General features: G+C 42.4%; 1 protein-coding gene across 5 annotated transcripts in view; it reads right to left on the bottom strand.

The window, feature by feature from the left end:
- Window positions 1-22,375, bottom strand: part of ADGRA1 (adhesion G protein-coupled receptor A1) — a 486,631-nt gene extending 464,256 nt beyond the window's left edge. For 2 of the 5 annotated variants that reach the window (XM_075935211.1, XM_075935210.1), the window contains exon 1: window positions 21,704-22,373. In XM_075935211.1, coding sequence (XP_075791326.1) covers window positions 21,704-21,924 — 221 coding nt within the window. In that variant the 5' untranslated portion in view covers window positions 21,925-22,373. Of the gene's footprint in view, window positions 1-1,277; window positions 7,415-21,703 lie in introns of those variants that run through there. The other 3 variants (XM_075935214.1, XM_075935212.1, XM_075935213.1) reach the window with 3 other exon arrangements.
- Between the last annotated feature and the right edge of the window lie 435 nt (window positions 22,376-22,810).

A 22,810-nucleotide genomic window follows, 5' to 3' on the forward strand; every position in this document is an offset into this window, starting at 1 on the left:
CATTCTGGTGACACAATTTTGGGCCCCCACCCACAGGATGAGAAAACTTGTTCCACAGTTCATAAATAGAACACAATTGTCAGATAAAATGTCAGTTAGATTTTTTTTCTTCCTTTAATATCTTGAGTTACACCCTTAGTGTTACAGTTTCTGTTTTATATTATTCTCTATATAGAACACATCCAGACAGATTTCTAGACATACATTCTGAATCTTAGACTATATTATATGTAAGTGTATCAGTAAATGGTTCTAACATTAAGATTATGTAAATATTTAAGACAGATAATTAAAACGTTTCATATAAACTCTATTTTCTAATTAGCTATGAGCTTAGTTTATTGAAAACAAGAGCAGCAAGAAGAACAACCTGAAAAAAAACAGACACTAAAACATGGTTATTTATAAGTTCCAGAATGTCACTTGTTTTGCAGAATATATATATATATATATATATATAAACAGACTGGAGGAAATCTTAATATGGCCAAAAGGTCACACTTCCTAATACAGGAAATAGAGTATGCCAAATTATAGCAGTCACTTAAAAAATTAAAGAGGTTGGAGAGGACTTGCAAAATAGTAACCACCAAGAAATTTAGCAAGATCAAAGACACATAACATTCAAATCAAAAGCTACTCATGACTTCCATCTTCCCGGTAAAGCTACAGTAATTCCTCATTTAGCACGTGCCCTCCTGACACATTTTCGTGATAGCATGATTTTTTCGGGGGTAGCTTTTTTGAATTACACGACCGTCCCTGGAATAACATGATTTCCCCTGCCGGCCCATTGCCGGTGGCTGCGCAGGGCCTCCCCCGCTTCCCTGCAAAGCAGTGGAGAGTTCGTCGCTCGCCATACCATTCCCCGCTGACTCCCCCTCACCAGACACCTTGCCCCCTCTCCTCTACCCCTGCTTGCAGGCCGGTGGCTGGGTTTCCCCAGCCGGCCCATCGCCGGCGGCTGCGCAGGGCTTCCCCTGCCTCCCTGCAAAGCGGTGGAGGGTTGGCTGCTCGCCGCGCTGTTCCCTGCTGACTTCCCCTCCCCCTCCCCTCGCCGGACGCAGTGCGGGTCCTGGAAGACCCACCACAGGGGCATACTCCTAACCCAATACCCCTGCCCTCTCCTCCTCTTCCCTTCCCCAGAGCCAAACAGCTCCCCTCCCTGCTGTAACCCAGTCCTCTTTCTCCCCCAATCTTATGTCCCGGTCCCAACAGACACCTACGTTTGAAACGCAACTCCCACCTTTTCCATTATTTTCAATGGGAAAACTTACCCCACATAAGACGTTTTCACTTAACACGATCATTTTCTGAAACATATCTATAGTGTTAAATGAGGAATTACTGTACTATGCATTGAATTTGAGCTACAATAGATTTTAGTAGCACTCTTTTCCCTACTCTCATCTTGCACAAATGCTGCCAGTAAGATTTGTATTATAAGCCTCAGGATTGGGGGGGGGGGGAAACGGGGGAAGGGAGGGAAAATCTAACCACAGTCCAGCAGAGAAACATGTACAATTTGATTATTTTTAAAACCAAGTTCTCATACGGACATCATTAACAATCTTTAGATTTCTGCTTTGTAGATGTCAAGATTGAAGTTGAGGAAGAAAGTGAAGCAACAGGATAACATCAACAATAAACACCATTAAAATTGCCCTGTCTCAAGTGCAAATTGGAGCCAGAGGTTTTTGGCAGAATTTGAAGCAGGAAAATTGTTCAGAGATGAAATACGCCTGGTGAAGATGTTTGTCAAGACTCAATCCAGATGACACTTGGAAGCATTCCAGTGCTGAACATTTCTAAATGCACTGCATATCTAAATCAAGTGTATTGTTGCTAGGAATTTAGAGATTCATGTACTTTAAGGCTGAAGAGATTACAGTATAATATAGTTATAGTATGGGTCAATAGCAACTGGGGAAAAACGAGAATCCTCTTACACTGGAGCACAGGGAAAGATTGGTACTTTGTGGCTAACCTGCTCAGAGACACAGATCTTTATAGTCTGAGTATCTGGTTAACTGGGCCACTTGGACCCAAAAACACCACGGAAGCCAACTGCATCACAAAAGGAAAATGTACTTTTGCATATGTTTATTTTAGATCTGATTGAAAAACTTTAAAGCCTGATCAAAACTCAACTGAACCACCTCATCTCTTGAATTCCAGGCACCACTAATTCTATTACAGGTTGGACCTCCCTGGTCCAGCACCCTCAAGGCCAGATCAGTCCTGAGAAAGGAATTTTCCAGACCAGGGGAGGTCCTCTGCCACTGGCCTCCCAAACCACCATTGGCTGTGCTGCTGACCCTATCCAGAGATCCCTCTGCCATGCCACCAGAGCCCCTCCTTTCCCCAGGGCTCCCAGCCTCATCACCAGTTCCCCTGCTCCAGGGGCCTCTGGGGCAGAAACATCTGTCCTACTGGACCACAGATGTTGCTGGACCAGAGAGTCTTGGTTTAGGGAGGTACAACCTGTATGTACACTGTCATAGTACAAGATAATGAAACACTGTTCAGTACATAGTACTGGTACAACTGTGCCTTCTACATGCAGACTTTTGCCGCTGGGAATATCAAATGTATGAAGGCCTTCTTCTTATATATGGGTCTAAGAGTGGTATGTCATGGAGAGAGAGAGGTAGGGTTGCCACGTGTCCGCTTTTGAACTGGACAGTCCAATATTTGAGCTTTCTGTTTGGGGAAACAAATTGAGAAAATATAAATGAGAAAATATAAATGTCCAGTATTTTCTAAATAAGATGTAATGTAGATTGTGATGTAATGACAAGTGTGTCCGGTATTTTTGTTTAAACCATCTGCCAACCCTAGAGCGAAGAAGATTGGTGAGTAGAACCCACACAAATTTCTTAATTTTACTCAGACTAGTCATTTTCTTTGCTGAGGGAATAACAATCATTGCCTTCCTGCAACAGAAATCAGACACTCTTTTGGTTTGCTTAATGAGTAATGCTAGTCACAGACCAGAAGCTCAGAATCTAGCTCATTAAAATGCTCACATATTTACACCAAGAAGTGTATCTCTAAAGGATACATCAACTGTGCTTTCTTTCCTATGCACCAGTATAAATGGGAAATCGTGGCTTTTGCAACAGTAGCATGGATATATCAACTGTAGCCTGCATATTTGAGAATTAATTTGATTTAAGATGAAAGGCCATTATAAGCCCATGAAAGGTTGGGAATTACACCACCTATACTATAAGAAGGAGGAAAACTGTCTCAAACTTAGATTTGTTTTACATATAAATAAGTTTAGTTATCTGGCTCAAAGACAGTAACCAAAGTACTAATGCATTTTGGAGAGATTTCATCCTCAAATTGCTACACTTTAAAGTAAAGCATGTAGTATGCACATATTTTCTGTAATGAAATCCTGGGAGTAATTATATGGGACTGCAGAGGATGAGCACACACCCTAGGCTTGCCAATTTTGTAATGTTTTTTAAAAGAGTGCCAAAACATCTCTCCTAGACCCTGTCTTCCCTCTCCCGCATTGCTTACCGCTATTCCCCATTCTCCTCTACCCAGGTTGGCAGGGACTCGCCTGTGGAGCCACAGCAAGGAGCTGTAGCAGCCCGATGCATGCAGGAGGCAGCTCCATCTGAGGATACTCTGACAAAAGTGATGACCTGGCAACCTCCTGGTCACTTCCACCCACAATAACCAGACTCCGTGCATGTGGTCAGCAGATATAACTGGATACTGTGAGGTCCCCTTTTGGAGGGAACTTTTCAATAAAAAGGGCACCTGCAGGGCAGTTCTTAAGATTTATGGGGGCCCTACACAGTAATATTAAACTGGTGCCCTTAGGCCCAATGACAGCTGGGGATAATGATGATTTTTCAGAAATGTGATTTTATAATCATCAGCAACACACTAATGAAATATTTTTAAAACAAAATTTTAAACTAAGGTCTCATAGATAAAAGTTAAGTCTACACTGGGAAGGCTTAGCGACAAAAGTGCTATTGACATACAAAAGTCTCCAAAAGTGAAAACCGGTCAAACCAGTTTTTCTGCCTCCTGTTGTTGACATTTCATGGCCACATTGCTGGCTGCCCTGTTGACAGACAGAACAAAGCAACATGGGTAAGCATCCCACAGTGCAGTATTGTGGGAAGGCAGAGCAGATTCCTGTGCTTCTTAGGATTCCCTTGTTGCTCTGTGAGCTCTCAGTGCTAAGAAAGGTCAGAGCAGCACAGCAGTCTCTTCAGCCCTCCTGCTGCAGCAGCAGAACAGAAGCATTCTAATGATTTGTTCTGTTTGTTCTCCAAACCAAGCAGCTCACTCAGTTTTCAGATACTTCCTGGAGCTTTAAAAGAAGAGGGATGCATGCCTGCAGGGCAGCAGAGGTCACAAAACACTAAGCATAGCCATCAGGAAAGGCACCATGGGATACTGGCAGAAGCCAGCTCTCTCGACAAAACACAATCCACACTGTTGACAATAAAGGGAAGGGGGAAACACAAACATCGCTCTCAGGGGTTGCATTGTAGTGTAAACATTCTCACTGTTTTGTCACCAAAGGCAGGTTTTGGTGACAAAACATGCCAGTGTAGACAAGACCTAACACAGTATATTTAAATGGCTTCATTATCACTTGAATGGCTCTTTCACATTTCCTGATGATGGTTTAGTTGAAGAACTGAGAAGAGAGGAGGTACTGAAACAAGGTCAGTAGGGCAGCTTTGGACTTCTACTGGGCAGATGGAGTTTATAAACCCACAGCTAGCAGTGAGGAATAGAAAAACTAGAGAAGGCAGAGATGGGAGCAAAGGTAGTCAAACATGGATGAAGAGAATAATGAAAATGAAAAAAAAGAGTAGGTACTTGGAGACAGCTAGGTGTTTCAGAAACAGGAAAAACTAAAAGGAAGACAAGGAAAAAGTACGAAAGAAATGTAAGCCACTATGTAGGGCAGAATGAGGATGAGTGAGAAAGGGAGATAGAAAGGCTAAAGAATTGTCTGAGGACTAAAATATAATGGAGAAAGACTATAGATACATTTCCGAAAGACCTCTGTGGCAGAGCAATATCTTGGAATGGAGGAAAGACTACAGAGTGCATGTGTGAAGGAAGAGGAAAATAAGTTGGGGAGGAAAGGGAGAAACTTGTGGATGCAACAATGCAGGGGCAGACGATAAGAATGAATATGTGCAATGGCTGGCCAGGGAAAGAAGTAACAAAGAATGAGACTTTTTTCCAGCAGTCAAACTTGAACCTCTTAAGTAAGATGTTCTTTAGAACAAAAAGGTCAAAAGAGAAGAGGAACAAGGCTCACATTTATGGGAATGGGACAGCAAAGATACTCAATGTGTATACTTCTCAATACTGCATTTCCCCAGGTAACTTTTAAGTACTATTGAAAGGAAACTCAGTATGTTGGAGCATTAAAAGCTGAAGCTGGTGGTGTTTGTTGTGTTGTCAATAAGCCATCATATCCAACAGAAAGTTTCACACACCTCTTAGGTCAATGGTCATCAAGCAGTAGATCGGGATCTACCGGTAGGTCTTGGAGACTCTGACAGGTGATCATGACTGGTTTGGCCAAGAAACTATCAAGTGCCAGCACTTCAGCTCTCCCTCCCCACATGGCTGCACTTCTCCTTTGCCTTGGAGCTGTCCCCTCAGAAACCTCCTGTTTGCTGTGCAGGGGAGGGAGAAGAGGGTGCTGATGTCAAGTTGCCTCTTCTTCCACTTTGTCTCCTATCTCCACAGAGCAAAGAGGGGGTACAACAGCACTTGGGATGGAGTTTGCTGGCTGCTTTTGGTAGTGGTGCAGGGCCAGGACAGGGGTAGCCTTCCTTAGCCTCACTGCACCACCACCCAGGAGCCATCTGAAGTAAGCAGGGCCCAGCTGGAGCCCACATCCTGACACCCTACCTGCCTCCTGCACTCCAGCACCCCTGCATCCATAAACCCTCCCAGAGCCTGCACCTAGAACCCCCTTCCCACAATTTTTGGCCCATCCAACTCAGTCCTGAGCATGCCCCAGCTAGTGAGAGGGAGGGAGGATGGAGACAGTAGGGGCGGGGCCTCAGAGAAAGGGCACAAAGGAGGCAGGGCAAGGCTATTTGGATTGAGGTAGATCTTGGATTGCATTTAAATTCAAAAAGTGATCTTATGCTTTAAAAAGTTGGAGGCCACTGCCTTAGGTGCATTCATCCCACCATTTTTGCTACATTTGTCCAAATTGCTGTCAATAGAGCCAAGAAAATAGTGATCTTGTCAATGCATTAGAAAGTTTGAGAAGTCAGTCATTTTTAAAAATATTGAAAAACAGGTATTGCAAACTGAATAAAACAAAATATTTTTCTTTTTTTTTCAGATTTTTTTCCATGCCCAAAGTGAACAATTGGGCAAATTCAGATACAAATGCATAAAATGTTTTGGTGTCACTGATTAAAAAATGTCTTGCTCCCCAAAAATTCATACATCTCTAACTGCCAAGTCTGCCATAGTGCTAGCTGTGTTCATGTTTGGGTTTTGACTATCTACTTGCTTTTATTGTGTTGGAAAGCAAAGGGTCATTTACTTGTTTCAGCTAGAGTAAATGGTGGATTCTCTGGAAACTGAAGCTTTCAAATCATTATCTGAGGACTTCAGTAACTGAGCCAGAGAATATGGGGATATTACAGGAGTAGGTGAGTGAAGTTCCGTGGCCTGAAAATGATCAGGAGTTAAGAATAGAAGATGCTTGTGATGATTCTTTCTAGCCCTGAAGTCTATAAGCTTTTCCACTGAAGCTGTAGCATATTTTTCTGCACTCATACAAAGGCTAGAGTTGATGTTAATTTTCAGTTAACATCTTTTCAAGGAGCCAATAATGTATAGCAAATCTGACAAAATATTTAGGTCCTCCCACAAACGTGTATTCCAGTTTTCCAGGTCTAGTTTTAAGATATTATCAGGTTGAGGTTTATTTTCTAATCTATTAGTTAGCTAGGTTTTAATTTCAGTTCCAGTATATATAATCCCTTTATCTTTCCAGTTACAATTCCGTCTGTGAACAAACACTGAAGCAGCTATTTTGAATTGGAATTGGTTCATCTTTACATAAAAGAAGATATTCATGAGGTCACCTCTGCTACCTTGATTCTGTAGTTCCTTTCTTTTGTAGCAAACTCCTCACTAGCCAGGGAAAACTATGAAAGTCCATATCCTAGTAGCCCTGTAGGCCCTAGGCCATCAAGGTTTTTCAAAGCTATAATGCTGCATTAATAATGAAGAACATCTCAGCGGGCTAGATTCTCAGTTACGTTGATGCCCCTCTACACTGCCGGAGGAGCTTTAGTGTAACAGAGAATTCAAGACAGTATATTCAGAACTGAGGAAGGTAAAATACAGCCAACTCCAGAGCCTCAGTATTTACCAAGGGAGAGCTTTTTGAAAAAGAAAAAAAACGTTTAAAAAGACATTCTTATTTATATGCTACCTGACAGCAAGAGCTAAATTCTATCAGACCCAGAGGTACATATCAGTTTTTTCATAGGCTTAATAATAATAAATAATAATAATAATAATTAATTTAAAAAAAGATTACCATCATACAGCAACAAATCCCAGAAGTCTTCGCCTGTGTTTTGTTATTGACAGAAAAGTTTATACAGTGGATATATTCCTTTTTCAGATAAGATTAAGTCCAATTAAGCTAAAAATCATCAAGGTTATTACACTATAATAAAACCATTAGAAGTGGAACAATGGCATGAACTACTTCACTATTTGGAGATTAAACTCTCAGCTGGGTCTCAGGCATGAAAACAAACTAGGAACTACTTGTGACACACTCGCACCCTTATATCCCAAATATTATTGGGATATGACTATGGCATAACTAAGATATGCTTTTTGCAAGATAAAGCTAGTAAGGTATCAATAGAAAGCTTATGATTTACTGAATAAAATATGAATGTATCATTTTTGTATCTGAAGTTAGAAATATTGACTACGTATCTGTATTTCAGCTATGCTGCTTTGGGTGACAATCACTGCTAATACCTCAGGTAGAACAACGGACAAACCAGATAGGGCTGACAGCGCATCAGGGAGGACAATGGACTCTAAAAAAAGACTTGGCCTTCCTATGGACCCTCTATACTGCCAATGACTCCTTGATGCTGTGATACTACACAGTCAGGTGACCTGATAATCTGATATTAGACTCCATTTTGGACTGCTGAACTTTTCTACTGGGAGGTGGGGAAAACCAGAACACCAAATGGAAGAGAAGAATTGCTTGTCTCACACTTGAAAGGTATCTATCCTGTGAAGGAATCTACCTAAGACAATATTTAGAGAGAGAAATTACTGTTTCTAACCAGTTTCTTTAGTGTATCTTCAGAATACTAAAAAGGACAACGGTAGCATGTTGCCTAAAAATCAAAAATTGAAAAGGTAACATTTTCTATTCTAAAAAGAAGAAAATGAATGTATAAGAAAGAGAGAACAAGGGGCAGGAAAGTGTCTGAGAAATCTGTAACTCCACATTAACTCCCAATAACTTGAAAATAAACTTAAAGAACTATATAACATGCTATCTTAGCCAATGAAATAAAGACTAGTCAAATATGACTAGGGAGATATATAGCCAGCAGACTATTTTATGTATTTCAAATAATGTAGAATTACTAGCTGGTGACACTGAAAGTGAAGGAAAACTAAAATATCAAGTGGCAATTGTATACTAAATGAGAGAGAAAAGACAAGTACCAATGCTTGAAAGCATTCAGAATTAAACCAGCGATGAAATTCATGAATTACAGTGCTCTGAATTTCAGGTATGCATGAGAAAAATGACTGAGCCTCACAAATACTTCCAAGGGGTTGTTAGAGCAGAATAGCTGTGTCAGTGGAGGAATTCTGCCCTTTTAGATTCCAGATTTATGCCACAAAACAGCTGTGCATAGTAGAAGCAGGGCAAAACAGTCTGAGGAAAGAAGGATGGATTATCTGGAACAGGGCCGGTTTGAGCAGCTGTGACAAGGCCCCTGCAGAAGAGAACAGTGTTATGTCTGCGGAAGCTTTGCTCAGGAAGCTGCTGGGTTCTTCTGTGGAGGCAGCTGCAGAAAAGTATTCTTTTGAAAAGAGGGACCTATAGGGAGCACAGTGACTGTAGAAACCACTCCATTTGTCACATGATAGAAAGGAGACAGAGAAGGAGCAGAACAGCCATAAATTGCTGTACAGTATTTTCACAACATGGAATGCAGGAAGCATGGTGACTCCAGAGATGATGCTCCTTTAAGAAAAAGGAGGAGGGAGCAATGAGTGGAGGGTCCAGGCAGAAAGGGAAGCAGCAGAGCCTTAAAAAGAGATACTTGAACAGAAATTATTGCTCTGACTGGGGAGGGAATAACTGACAGGGACGGGAAGATGTGACAATGGAAATCAAATGTGCATAACTTGGCAGGGAGGTAGTTTTCATTTGGGATAGTAGGTATACGTTTGGGAGGCCCAGATTCTCATTCTCTCTCTCCAGGTCACATGAAAACTGAGTGTGGAACTGGTGCCTCGTGACCACCAAATACAGTCAGCCCTTGACCATCCCTATCTAGATCATATGTATTGATCCCTCTTGAAAACCGTGTGAAAGATATCAAGATTTCCAGCAATGCTATAAATGTGCCAAAGCTACCTCAGAGTCACTTTCATCACCTGTTTTTTAAGGAAAATTCCCTTTCAGTGGTTGGAAAAAGATACTATGACCCCCAGGAGCAGGGATGGGGAACCTTTTTTGGGCCACTGACTCACGGAAAAATCAATCAAGGAGCACACACAAAAAGCCCTTATTGACATGGCACCCAACTGAGAAGGAGAAAAACACTCCCAACATTCCCTTCTCACACCAGAGCCTGGGTGTGTGGGGGTGCTTGTATATTTTGTGTGCTTCATCCATGTGGTGGGACAATGGGAGATGTGGGAGATAAAGCACCAACACAGGCTCCCCAATGCAGGGGAGGCCCCTAGACTTGAAGGGCAGGAGTCAGGCAAACTGGGGGGCCACATCCAGCCCCTATGCCTGAGGTTTCTCACCCTTGCCCAAGAGGCATGAACTCTTAAGAGTGGTGGGCAACCTGTGGCCCATCAGGGTTCTAGGTGTGGCCCACGAGACATTTTGTTTCCCTTTGCTCATGTTCAGGGTGCCAGATTTCGCTCTTTTCCATCCAGGTTGTTTTTTCCTACCAATATTCTAGTATTACTGAAGTGATACACACAAAGCAAATGCACGTGACGTGAGGGGTGTGCTATTTGCACATAACACCAACAGTGAGAGTTGTGCCCTCCCTCTGTAACCAATCAAAGCACTGTTATATTTCAATCAGCGCACCCCACAAATTCTAGGTACACAAGCTCAGTTAGCAAAGCTACCCTCTCCTGGCAGACCAACTTGGTTACGAGTCTGGCAGTGCACTGAGCTGAAGGAGGGCCACTCATGCAGCCCACTCACTAGCCTAGGTTGACCATCATTACCCTAGAGTCTCCTTCAAGCAGAACTTCCACATTCATGAGTTACCTGCGAGAGCTGTAATAAGACATATAACCAGCTGGTGGGCAGGACTTCAGCTAGTGACCAAGGGTGGACTCCACAAAAGTTTTGTTAGTCATATGCTTATCTCCAATTTTTAGGCACCACTGCAATCAGAAAACTCCCACTTGGCTGCCACCCAATGCTGCAGGAGCCTAAACTCATTAAGACGAATGTTTTTTCCCTCCGGGCACACACAAACTGCAGCCTCATTCTAGGATATCTATCCCCTGCCTGAGCATGTGCTCTGCTGCCTTGTGCTAGGTGTCCTAAGTGACAGTGTGTTTCACAAACCAAAAAGATTAGAGGTTAGCTGCTCAAGTTGTGTTTGAGGGAGGGGGTTCCAGTACATGATCTCTGAGCATGCCTACCAGATCAGGCCCTGAGACACATTCTCACAAAGATAGCTGTGTTCACATTTGTATGGGGAAGAACCGCCTTTGTAGTCTTTATACTAGTGTTGGGGTAGGCAATAAGCAGCTAGTGGGATGGATGCGGTTTGCCAGGGTTAGCCCACAGTGGCCAACAGATGCTTTATTTACCTGTGTATCTGCAGGTACAACCACTCGCACGTTCCGTTTGCTGCTATGTGCCGTTCTTGGCCAATGAGAGTTGCAGGAAATGGTAGCCCAGCCTTCCCCACTTCCTGCAGTTTCCAGTGGCCAGGAAGAGTGAACTGCAGCCAATGGGAGCTGTGAGCAGCTGTACATGTGAAAGCACAGCTAACTAAAAGAGATTGGAGGCCTGCTGGGGGCTAACCCTAGCAAACTGTGTCCAGCCCATTGGACATTTATTGCCCACCCCTGTACTAGTGAATAGGGTACTCAGCCAGGCTGTAGGAGATCCCCAGTTCAAGCCCATCTCCTACTGAGAAGGTGAAAGGATTTGAACAGGGATCTGCCAACTCTCATGTAAATGCCCGAACTCCAGGCTATAGAGTCATTCTCTCTCTCTGGCCCAATTTTGTTTAATTAAAGTGGAACAACTTCAGTGGGAAAGACTGAAGGTGCCCCCATCCAAATATTCTATAGCCTAGTGGTTCACATTCTCACCTGAGAGGCAGGAGACTCAGATGGCATACTTGACCAGTGAGTATCCCATCCACTAAGCTACAAATTAGACAGGAAATTATCTTCCCTCCCCCAGCTATTTAGCTTATGATTCCATGTGCAACTTATGCAGTTGAGTACCTATGTTCCCTAACTTCATGAATCACTAGCAGAGTTAGGCTCCTCCAAGCAGCCAAATTTAGGCACCTATCTTGAAGAGAGGGGCAAGGCTTAGCATTCACTCCCTTGGCTGGGGTCTCCCATTATCTGTTGTAGGCAGCTTCCTCTCTACCATGCTGGCTTTATGAATTTCAATGTAAGGCTCCTCTCTCCCCTAACTCAGGATTTGTGAATCGAAAAAGGTACTTCTGTGACTTTCTAGACCCCTAAAAGTTTGGACTCATTAGGCTCCACATTGCAATGCTTTCTTCCTTTCATGAATCTCATCCCAACTTACTGACTGTTTTAGAACTGCTAATGATTCAAACATAAGCTCTAAACCAGACACAACAGATGTAGGTAAATGCATTTGACACACAATTTGTTTTTTTCCCCCTGATAATCTATTGAAATTAAAAATAAATCTGTACCACGCATATTGGACTAACTTTGAGTAAAATATGCAATGGCATTTACCAAATCTCTTCTTGTTTGACAGCCAACTAAGCTCAATGGATCAAGTAGCAAATTATCCCAAATGACACACGCCCACATTTGAGGGAGGAAATTCATAATGTACTACTTTACCTAAATACTGTATCTTGTTAAATGTGTATACAACTATGTATATGTAAACATATGTATATACATTTCTCCTAAATAGTCTGACGTCTTCTGCACTTCTGGAAAGAGTCTACCCCAAAATTAGAAAGTCAGCAATAAGCAAGTTGCCTAGTCTCTATGTCAGGGCTACTCAACACGCGGCCCGCAGCCCATTTGTTTGTGGCCTGCAGTGTAGTTTGGGTTTACACAGGGCTCAACATGCAGTCTGCAAGTGGGATCCTTTGACCATGGCCTCCACTGGGAACATGCTCCACAACAGCGAGACATTTCCCAGGCAGGGTGAGCACTGAAAGATTCAAGCAGATGGGCTGGCAGGAACAGACAGGGACAGGGTGTCAGTGTTTCTAGGCCCTGAAGAGGAGATGCCGTGAACACTGGGGCATTGTGGAAAGTGCTGGTTGCTTAGCCTTGTGGGAAGAGTGAGAGGTGCTGACTGGCTCACACTGGCCACGTTTGGGTCCGGTGCCATGCTTTGAGGCTTAATCTTTGTAGTCATGCCCATCAGCGTGAAAGAAGCTATTTGCGTATATATTTGCATATATATGCAACCACGCTTAAGTTGTGGCCCTCTGCATGTGCTGTGAGTATCATTGTGGCCCCTGGGGCTTCCAAAGTTGAGTAGCCCTGGCCCATGTAATAGGTGAAATGATCAAAAGATAAGTGATCCAATTAATAATACAGCAAAGATTGCAGTCTTGTGTCTCAAAAGAGTCACGTGTCTAAAAAAGGAGATAACATTTTTAAACTGAAAAACTGCAATGATCACTTATTACCCTTATATTAGTCAGAATGAAAGAGACAAAGATTCTTCTATATTTAATAATTTATATAAACAAACTAAGCTATATTACCAAGCAATCACAGTATGGTAACCATTATACTTTGAATCAGTTTTGCAAACGTGAACCTTAATATAACCTTTAGATCCTTCACTTGGGCTCTCGTAAAGCATGTAAAACTGGCATTAGCATGGCTAAATGTCACTTTGGAACACCAAAATGTCAGAATTTAATTATACTATGGCAGGACAAACAAAATAGGGAACTCAGGGCCCCCTTTCTCTCCTCCCCAGAAGTAACTTCACCCAGCAGGTCTGTCTAATGGAGAAAATAAAACGTGGTAATTCATGGTAGTTTGTACTCATTCTGGCTGTGTCAGCGATGGGCAATCCAAGCTAGTGCACGGGTCTCATGAGTGTTCCTCCATCTCAGTGGGCTGCAAGATTGTCCTAACCAAGATCATTTCCCTGATAGGTAGTATTACTAACTGTGCTTGTGCACCTAGAATTTGTGAGGTATGCTGATCAAAGCACTGCTTTGGTTTAATTGGATGCAGAGAAAGCGCATGCTCTCACAATCAGCACACATCTCACTTCACATGTGAATCACTTTAGTAATACCAGTATGAAAACAAAGTATCATGTGGGACCACACGCAGAACCCTTCTAGGCTGCATATGGCCTATGGACTATGTCTAGATCAGAAAAAATAGTCAATTTTAGGCTAACCTACATACTCTAATCCTGCCTGACATCTCTATTCTTTTTTCCTCTTGTTCCCCACTCACCTCTCCTTACCATCTACTTCATCTCTCTCATATCTTCCGTCAGTTTGCCGTTACGCTTGGAATTTCTTTCACCATGGCTGATTATACCTGTAACAAATTTTTGGATGGCTGCATGGCCCAGCACATGGATAGGGAACCAGAAGACCTGGCCTTCTATTCCTGTTTCTGACAATGATCTGTTGAATGACTGCGGGCAAGTCACTTAGCTCTCTTTACCTTAGTTTTGTCACCTGTTTAATGAGGATAACAACTTATCTGTCTTTATACAAGGTGCTTCATAAACGATCTAGAGATAACAAATACTATGCAACATAATGTATTATTAAAACATTTTTGAAATCCACTCTCAGGAGCTTTCCTTTTCCATCATCACCTCACCAATAATCTTTTTCTTGTTCTTCCTTCTGTAAAATATTGTCTAGCATTTGCTTGCCCTGCGTAACTTTGATTGTATGCTCTCAGGAACATGAAATGTGTTTTATACTGTAAAAATACAGTGCAGTAAAATTATTTGCTATATTATTTATTAATAACCATTATGAACCACAGTAGCGTAGAACAGGAAGAGACAAGACTGTGCATGAAACAAATGAAGCAGTGTTTAGATAGAGAGAGAGAGAGAGATAAAATCTATATATATAATCTAAAGCAAGTCTAGATGTGACATAGCATTGAAGTAATTTGGAAACAGGGGCAAATGGGGTAAATTCAGCCTTTAGAGAATTGTTTGCAAAGTGCTTTGAGGATGAAAACGTTACGGATCATCATCATTATAGCCATGCAGCACCGCTGTATTAAATATTAGAGGGTCTCACACCTGCCACTGATCTATGCTCGAAATGTGTGTCTTCAACACATCCACTACACTTGGGACAGTTATTTACTATTAGCCAAGTTCTACCTTTAGTGAAATCTGTGTAACGCCACTTAAGAAAACAGTGTTCAACATGTATAACTGAGGGAGAACTTGTCAATCAAAAGGGACTTGATATGAAAAGCGCACTGGGTTTTCTTTTGAAGGAAAAAGAAAGTTAATCATATACCACTATCTGGGACAGGTAGATTTTAATAATACTTTGTAACTATATCACCTGCCAGCTAGGCTACCAAGGCATTTAATGAATAAAGATTCACAAGCCAAAAGGAAAACTGTATTATCTTCATTTTACAGAAGAAAAACACAGACAAGGTTAAAAAAAAAAGAGAAAAAAATCAGACAGGAACTCTGTAGTAGAGCTAAGAACAAAATATAGATCTCTTAATTATCTAGAGGTTCTTGGCAATGAATTAGCTGCCTATGTATATCTAAGGTCAACAAGTATCATTGATCATGTCATGCAGCCACTATATCTGGTATGACTCCAGAGTCAATTCATAGCTAGCAAGCACCTTTCTGGTTGTGTCTCTGCACATTTCTCATTCACATCAGAGATTCAAATACAAAACCAAGCAGTCTGGTGCATGGTAAGGATTTTCATGAATCCTCATGCATTATGTAGATCTACAAGTCAGTGAGTTGATCCAGTAGTCCATTTGTCAAAAATTCTTGAGTGGCTTCTAAAAGAAAAAAATATGTGCATCCAAGGAGTGTAAGATCCTGAACAGATCTCTGTGATTCACTTACCAATACATCTTTACATCTAGAATGCCTATTTAAAATTATTGGAGATTATAAAAATAAATAAAATTCGGTCAGTATTTCTGGGCCTATCTTTAAATTAAACAAGTAAAATGTATTTTGTGTAATCTCTTCATTCTTGTAGAATGCCTTTTTAATGAGACAATGAAACAAGTGGTCGTTACCCAGAAAAAGTTACAATATGTATTGTTAGTAATACTGACAGTTTGGACCATCAGCTCAAAAGTGAGTACTCACATCAACCTGAAGTTAGAATGCTCGTGAGAAAGGGCATCTTATCTTTTGCACACTCTCAAAAGCCTGCAAGCACACTCAAGGAATAGCATCTGAAAGAGCAGGCCCTGAGCCAGGTGGCAACTCAACAAAAAGCAAAGGCTTTGTGATTGGAAGGAGGAAGTATGGAAGAATACTGGTGTGCTCAGAAGGCTCCTGTCCCACTAGGGGAAAGAGTATTATGATATGCACAATCCAAACAAATTATATGGCAGGCAAATGCTTCCACGACTTAGATGGTCATAGTCACAGGATGATTGTGTTTGACAAAAGCAAAAATATAGAAACCTCACTCTTACTCAAAGCTGAAGGGAAATCAAGACAGATCTGCCTAAACATTAATGTAAGTTTAGACTCAATGGCTACGTCTACACTGGCCCCTTTTCCGGAAGGGGCATGTAAATTTCACTAGTCGTCGTAGGGAAATCCGCGGGGGATTTAAATATCCCCCGCGGCATTTAAATAAAAATGTCCGCCGCTTTTTTCCGGCTTTTAAAAAAGCCGGAAAAGAGCGTCTAGACTGGCCCCGATCCTCCGGAAAAAGTGCCCTTTTCCGGAGGCTCTTATTCTTACTTCAAAGTATTCTTACTTCTTCAAAGTAAGAATAAGAGCCTCCGGAAAAGGGCACTTTTTCCGGAGGATCGGGGCCAGTCTAGACGCTCTTTTCCGGCTTTTTTAAAAGCCGGAAAAAAGCGGCGGACATTTTTATTTAAATGCCGCGGGGGATATTTAAATCCCCCGCGGATTTCCCTACGACGACTAGTGAAATTTACATGCCCCTTCCGGAAAAGGGGCCAGTGTAGACGTAGCCAATAAGAATAGAAGATCAGATCATTAGTTCATCTCATCTAGGGCCTTGTCTCAAAAAGTGGACAATACGTTAGCCAATTGCAGACTGATCTGCAGACCTCTGAAGTAAGAAGAGACTTTTCTTGACCTTTGTAAACAGTCAAGAAACACAAGATTGGACTGTCCACATAATTAGCTGACATAACCACCCATCTTCAGCATTATTTTGCCCTGTTTATAATCCAGCCAGACATTTGTCTTTATTACCTCCCAAGACAAGGAATAAAATCTCTCTCTCTCAAGACAAAAAACCTCTCTTACCAACTAGGGATGTTAAAAAGCAGGTAACTGTGTAACTGCTGAAAGTTTCAGCCATTACATGTACCCGCAATGTGGGGCAGCATCCAGCTCCTGTCTGCCAGCCGCCACTCCCAGGGAGCCAGCTGCAGCCCAGTGCAGCAGCCAGCTCCTCGGCTCCCAGCACACACAAGGTGCTGGCCCATGCTGCTGCCTCTGATACAGAAGTATGCAAGAAGGGGCATGTTATAGGATCAACTAATACCAATGCTGTATGCAGTGCAGGGCCATCAGCAGCCCCCACATATAATTGTTTTCGTCATGGGGAAAATGATTTAGGAATGTTTCAAGGGGTGAACTAATGCTCAGGGCAAGGACAGATTTGGGGCAGATACTTGAACTTTTTCCAAGAGCTCACATTCTTTGGTCAGACATGCTTCAGTGTAGAATCTGGCAGGGAACCATGAGTCCTCCACCCCTTGCCGAGTGGGCAAATTAAGGAGGTATGTGAACAGGGAGGTGGCCAAATTCCTTGGGAACCCAAGAGGGGTAATAATTTCACATATGGGCATAATATGTGGGGCAACTGAGTTGTTTTAGGACATTGGGGTTTACCTATCCAACATAGGAGCTGTCATGTTTTTAACCAAAATAAAAGATGGCATTAGAAGATATCTGGGAACCAGACCTAATCGCTGGCACTTCCTTTTGGCAGCTGTCCAGTGCGGGTACTCCACAGGAAAGGTATGTAGGGACTGGATAAATGACTTGGAAAAGGATGTAGAAAGAGGTGTGCATTAAAAGAAAGAAGGAGAGGTGGTTGGGGGCACCTATGATTGGTATGGAAGGGAGCCAGTCTCCCTCCATTCTTATAGCCCACCTTAACCAACCTATGAGGTAGATTTTTTTTTTTTTTTTTGCTTGATCAGGGCATAAGAGGAGGAGTGCGTAGAAGCCCCTGGAGTAGCTATGAAATAAATATGGGGATTACCTGCACTGTACACTGTTTTCTGGGACTAATCAGCAGATATCTACCCAAAAAGTTGTGACCTGATTAAATCTATGCCAAATGTCTTGTCCTTTTTTCCCCGCATAGCCAAACAACTCATTTCAATGGAAGATAGTTCATTTCAGAAGCTACAGTAAAACTAGACAGCTGTTTTACTCAAGGGTTTACAGTTCCTTTTGAAAAGGCTGTGAAATAAATATTGAATGCAGACAGTTAAACAGTATATCCAGAACATTTTAACAAATTTCTTTTTTTTTTTAAATTAGGATGTTACAGCTGACAGTTCATTTTCTTAATTTTACTTCAAATACAATTCCCTTTATTTGTTGGAACCACTCCACATTTCATAGCTCGGATATTACTGAATGTAAAGTTTTTGAAAACTGCCTGAATCAAGTCAGTGACAATCTCTCCCACCATTAAAACAGAAGATAACCGATTAAGACACCATCCAAACTCCACTGAAGTCAACAAGAGTCTGTTAACTTCAGGTTAGACTCTTAATTAGCAAAACATTTAGTAACAAATCTTTCCAGATCTGCCCATAGCAACCAATGCTAACAGCTAGTCAATTAAAGAAGAGTTGACTATCTCCCTTCCCTTAAAAAAAAAAAGCATAGTGTGTTAAATTAGTTTATAAAGTGTGACATATAGCATGTATGTACCTATGTACTTATTATAAAGGATGATGCATTACAACTTCATCTTATCGACTTAAGAGGTAGATCTTACTTCTCAATGGCGGTAATTTTTTCCAATCACTGCTCAATAGGGTTATCAGAGTATTGTAACAATTTGTCTTAGATGTGCCTTTCCAATAAAAGAACGCTATAAAGAAAACAACAACTATTATTTAAATCACATGAAATTGTATAACATTTGCTACATTTATTTTATTAAATGTCACTGCATCAGCAAGACCCATTACCTTTATTCTCATCTATATTTGCTAATTGTTAAAGCAATCCAAGACTTTATATTCCATATGTTATAGATTTCTCTATAGGCTAATAAAACTGAGTGGAAATAGGAAGCATGTCTGCAAGCAAATGCTCTTTTTCTAGATCTTCTATGCAGCTAGAAAAACAAATCTAAGAACACCAGAGTTTGAGATCTTTGCCACCAATTTATGCAGCTGGCCAAATATAACAAATGTAACAAAGATTTTCCATGAGGAATCTGTTTATGATGAACCAGCATTTTCCATCAAGTTGTCAGCTACACGATTCAGTACTGAAAAAACAAACATACAAACAAACACACAAACCTGACATAAGACTTAAAACTTGAGGTGTAAAAATTGTTCCTATTTTACTTTCAAGCATTAACTTCTAATTATAGATTTAGCTTTGGAATAAAATGTAATCTCCTTAAAATTTGTGTAATTTCAAAAGGAATAGGAGAAGAATATATATTTGGCAGGCATAAGATATTGTATTCTCCTAAACAGAACAATTTGGAGCATATGATATGGAAGACTTTTAAAAATCATATTTAGTTTAGAAGTCAGCAGAAGTTGGTCCAATATCTCATTCACCATGGTCCTCACAGTTTTGGTCAATTAAATATAAATTTATAAGTTAACTATTTAAGATTAAGTGACTTTCATAAATCACTTTCAAAAATGCAGAATTGTGTGCTCCTGATACTTGAACAAGTGTGTTTGGCTGTCTTCTGAATTATCTGGTATTATCTATATTGAGATTAGTGCCTTAAATCTTAGATGATATTAGTGGTGCAATTTGTCATTTTTGAGCTATGGCAACTTGAAACACTCCTGGATCTGCCCCTAGATATTTATTCCTCCATCACTCTCATTATCTCTTCTTTTAATAGTACACTCCTATTTGAAATAGTTTGTGTTAATTTTATAATAATTATCCTGAGCTCACTTGCTAGTACAGCTTAAAAGTGCAAATGGTTGTACGGGAAGTGTCTGCAAAAAAGTGTGTAGAAATTTTTGAAAATAAATATTTAAAAACAAAAGCACAAACCAACTTATAGATATGCAACATTAGAGAGTTTCTAGAAATGTCTTAAGCAATGGAGAAAAGTAGTTAAAAACTACACAAAATCTGTTTAGAAAGTTGGAATGCTTTATATTCCAAAGAAAGTTTTAAACCATGGAACTACATTGAACTTATGTGGTAACTACAAACTTTATGGATATAATAAAGTTGTTCTACCTCAGTTCAACAACATTATTTAAGAATTGTAGTTATCACATCTATATATTCAGAAGCACAAGCTTCCTAGATGAAAGATCAGAGCCAAGTCATTCATCAGTTTTAGCAAAATCTGAAGAGCACACTTAACACATCTGCACATTTACAAGCACAGATGTCATAAGTTATTATCTTTCCCACCTTTCTCCTAAAAGTGTTGACTTAAATAAAGCGCTGTGAATAGTGATGTTCACAGTATGAGTTGTCAAATGAACTAAATTCAACTGCATAGGATCAGTTGCATCATCCTAAAGGAAAAAATGTCAACAATGTTGATGCATGGGCCAATTATAGAACATTGCATTAACCTCTCAGTGATAGAGGTACAAAATAATATTAGCCATATATACTTACAATGAATATCATGTATTCAAGTTCAGGTGTGTGCAACAGGCAATATGTTCGTTGTCTATTTCCAAAACACTGGCAAGTCAACAATGCACCAAATTATGAGTCATTTCCCACTACTAAATTACTCAACTAACAATTTACCTGACATATTCCAAATAGTATGTCTACAACCAAAAGTGTATGCAGACAAAAATAGATACCGCAGCTTCCAAAATTAGAAAAGAAAACATAATTTTCAGATGTGTTTAACTAACCCTTAAAATGCAGCTCAGCAGTACAGATGTTTCAAGGTACACTAGCTGATCTAAACACTGACATTTTCAAAGCCACCCTACCCAGTAGTACACAATTTGCATAGTAAGTCCTGCTTCCCAAAAGCAAACAAAATACCATCAAAACTTTCTAAGCAAGAAGTGAAAACAAACTCGGTTTTGTTTTAAACTTAGGGCCAAAGTCACAACTCCCCTCCCAGGTTGATTAGAGAAACAAAGTGGGTGAGAACCAACTTCTCTGTTTAAGAGAGAAGTTTTCCAGCTATACTGAGCTGTTCTTTACCTTACCTACTTTGTGTGTCTAATACCCTGAGACCAACAACTACAAATACATCGCATAACCCGTTTGATCAGTCTCTGCTCCCTTTTTGACTGTAATTAAGACGTTGAAAGTATATTTCTTAGTCCCTATTTTTTGTTATTCATTCTGAACTTTTACAGACGGAGAAGGCGTGTGTCAGGTATAAATCACAGGTTGGTGCAGTAATGCTTTTTTCGTAGGGGGCTTCCTTGGTCATTTCCGTCCCCTACAGAAAACCGCACGCTCTTTAGAGTCCACGTTTCCCAGTCCACTAGAAGCGGTGACAGCTGTTTGGAAACACCGGTGACTAGACTGCTGCCCACTGTTTGCACGGGGATGTGTGTGTGTTGTTTGGGAAGGGATCTTAGCCTCTCGCACTCCAACTCCCAAGCGCACAAAGAGCCCTCCAAGGTGGGCTCTGCCCCCTGCGTTAGCCAAAGGCTTGCAGCCCGCCTCGCGGCACGAGGAGCTGCCAAGCCAGACCCTTGACAGATGAGTTTCCTTTCACACGCTCCGCTCACCCCCGCCCCCCCCCCCCATCCGAGGCAGACTCCCCACGTGCCCGCAGCCCCGCCGGGCGGTACTCACAGGGACACCGTGCGGTTCGGCAGCAGCGCGGGCTGCAAAGTTTCCACCAACTCCCCGCCGCTGCAGACAACTTTGATGCGGACGGTCTGGCGGCCGGGCCCCTTGGAGCGCTCCGCGGTGCAGAGGCAGCTGTCCACGACGAGGTCCGGGCAGTTCCGGCTGGCCCCGGAGAGCCCCGCCAGCGCGGCCACGAAGCAGAGGCAGCGGCAGAGCCCGTGCATGGCGGAGGAGCGGACGCCGCGGCTCTGAGCTGCGCCCGGCTGAGCCGCTCATGGCAAGCTCCGCACAGCCCGCTGCGAGGGCGGCTCGGTGCCCGCCACGCCTCCTGCGCTCAGCCGCTCCGCTGCCGGCGGCGGGTCCCGGGGCAGGCAGGCTGGGTTCCCCACCCCCCGCCTCCTCGCGGCAGCGGCACCGGGCGGACTCGCCTCGGCTCCCCCGGCCTGAAACACCCCCACCCCCCCCCAACAGGGGAGAGCGGCTCCCCCTCCCGCCGCGGCAGAGGGGCTGATGTCAGCGCGACCCGCCCACAGCCAGGCTCTGCCAGCAGCGCCCCGGGCGAGCCGGGCTCTGGAGAGCTGGGTGGGGGCTCGCTGCCTTGTGCCCAAAGGGCGCAGAGCCCTGAGCGGAGCGAGCAACTCCCGCGCGCCCCCGGCCTGAGGCAGTGTCAGGGTGAGGGCCGCTGTGGGAACCCAAGTTCCAGCCCGCCTGCTCCTCCCCTCGCAGACTGGGGCTGGAGACCGGAACCGAGTGGGGAGAAGTTGCCCTCTTAGGTATTCTGACCCTGACCTGGGGAAAACAATGAGAAGTTTCGGTGACACCTTAAAGTTAACACGGATACCGGTTCTCCTCTCTCCCGCCCCCACACCCACCCGGGTTTGTGACTAAGGCATTGGATTAGGACGATGGGGATCAAGCTTCTTGCCCTGTTCTGCCACCAGTTCCCCTCCTGACAGTTGGCATCATCTCTGTCCAGGCCTAGTTTTCTGTCTGTAAAATGGAGAGAATAGTTGATTTTTAAGATAAGGTTAAATTCGCATTAGCCGCCTCAGCAGTGGTACCAGCTAAATCTAAAATAGGTGTTGATGCATTAGGGCAGCATAGCGAATT

The sequence above is a fragment of the Pelodiscus sinensis genome, chromosome 8 (genome assembly GCF_049634645.1).
Source record: "Pelodiscus sinensis isolate JC-2024 chromosome 8, ASM4963464v1, whole genome shotgun sequence".
Taxonomy (NCBI): domain Eukaryota; kingdom Metazoa; phylum Chordata; order Testudines; family Trionychidae; genus Pelodiscus; species Pelodiscus sinensis.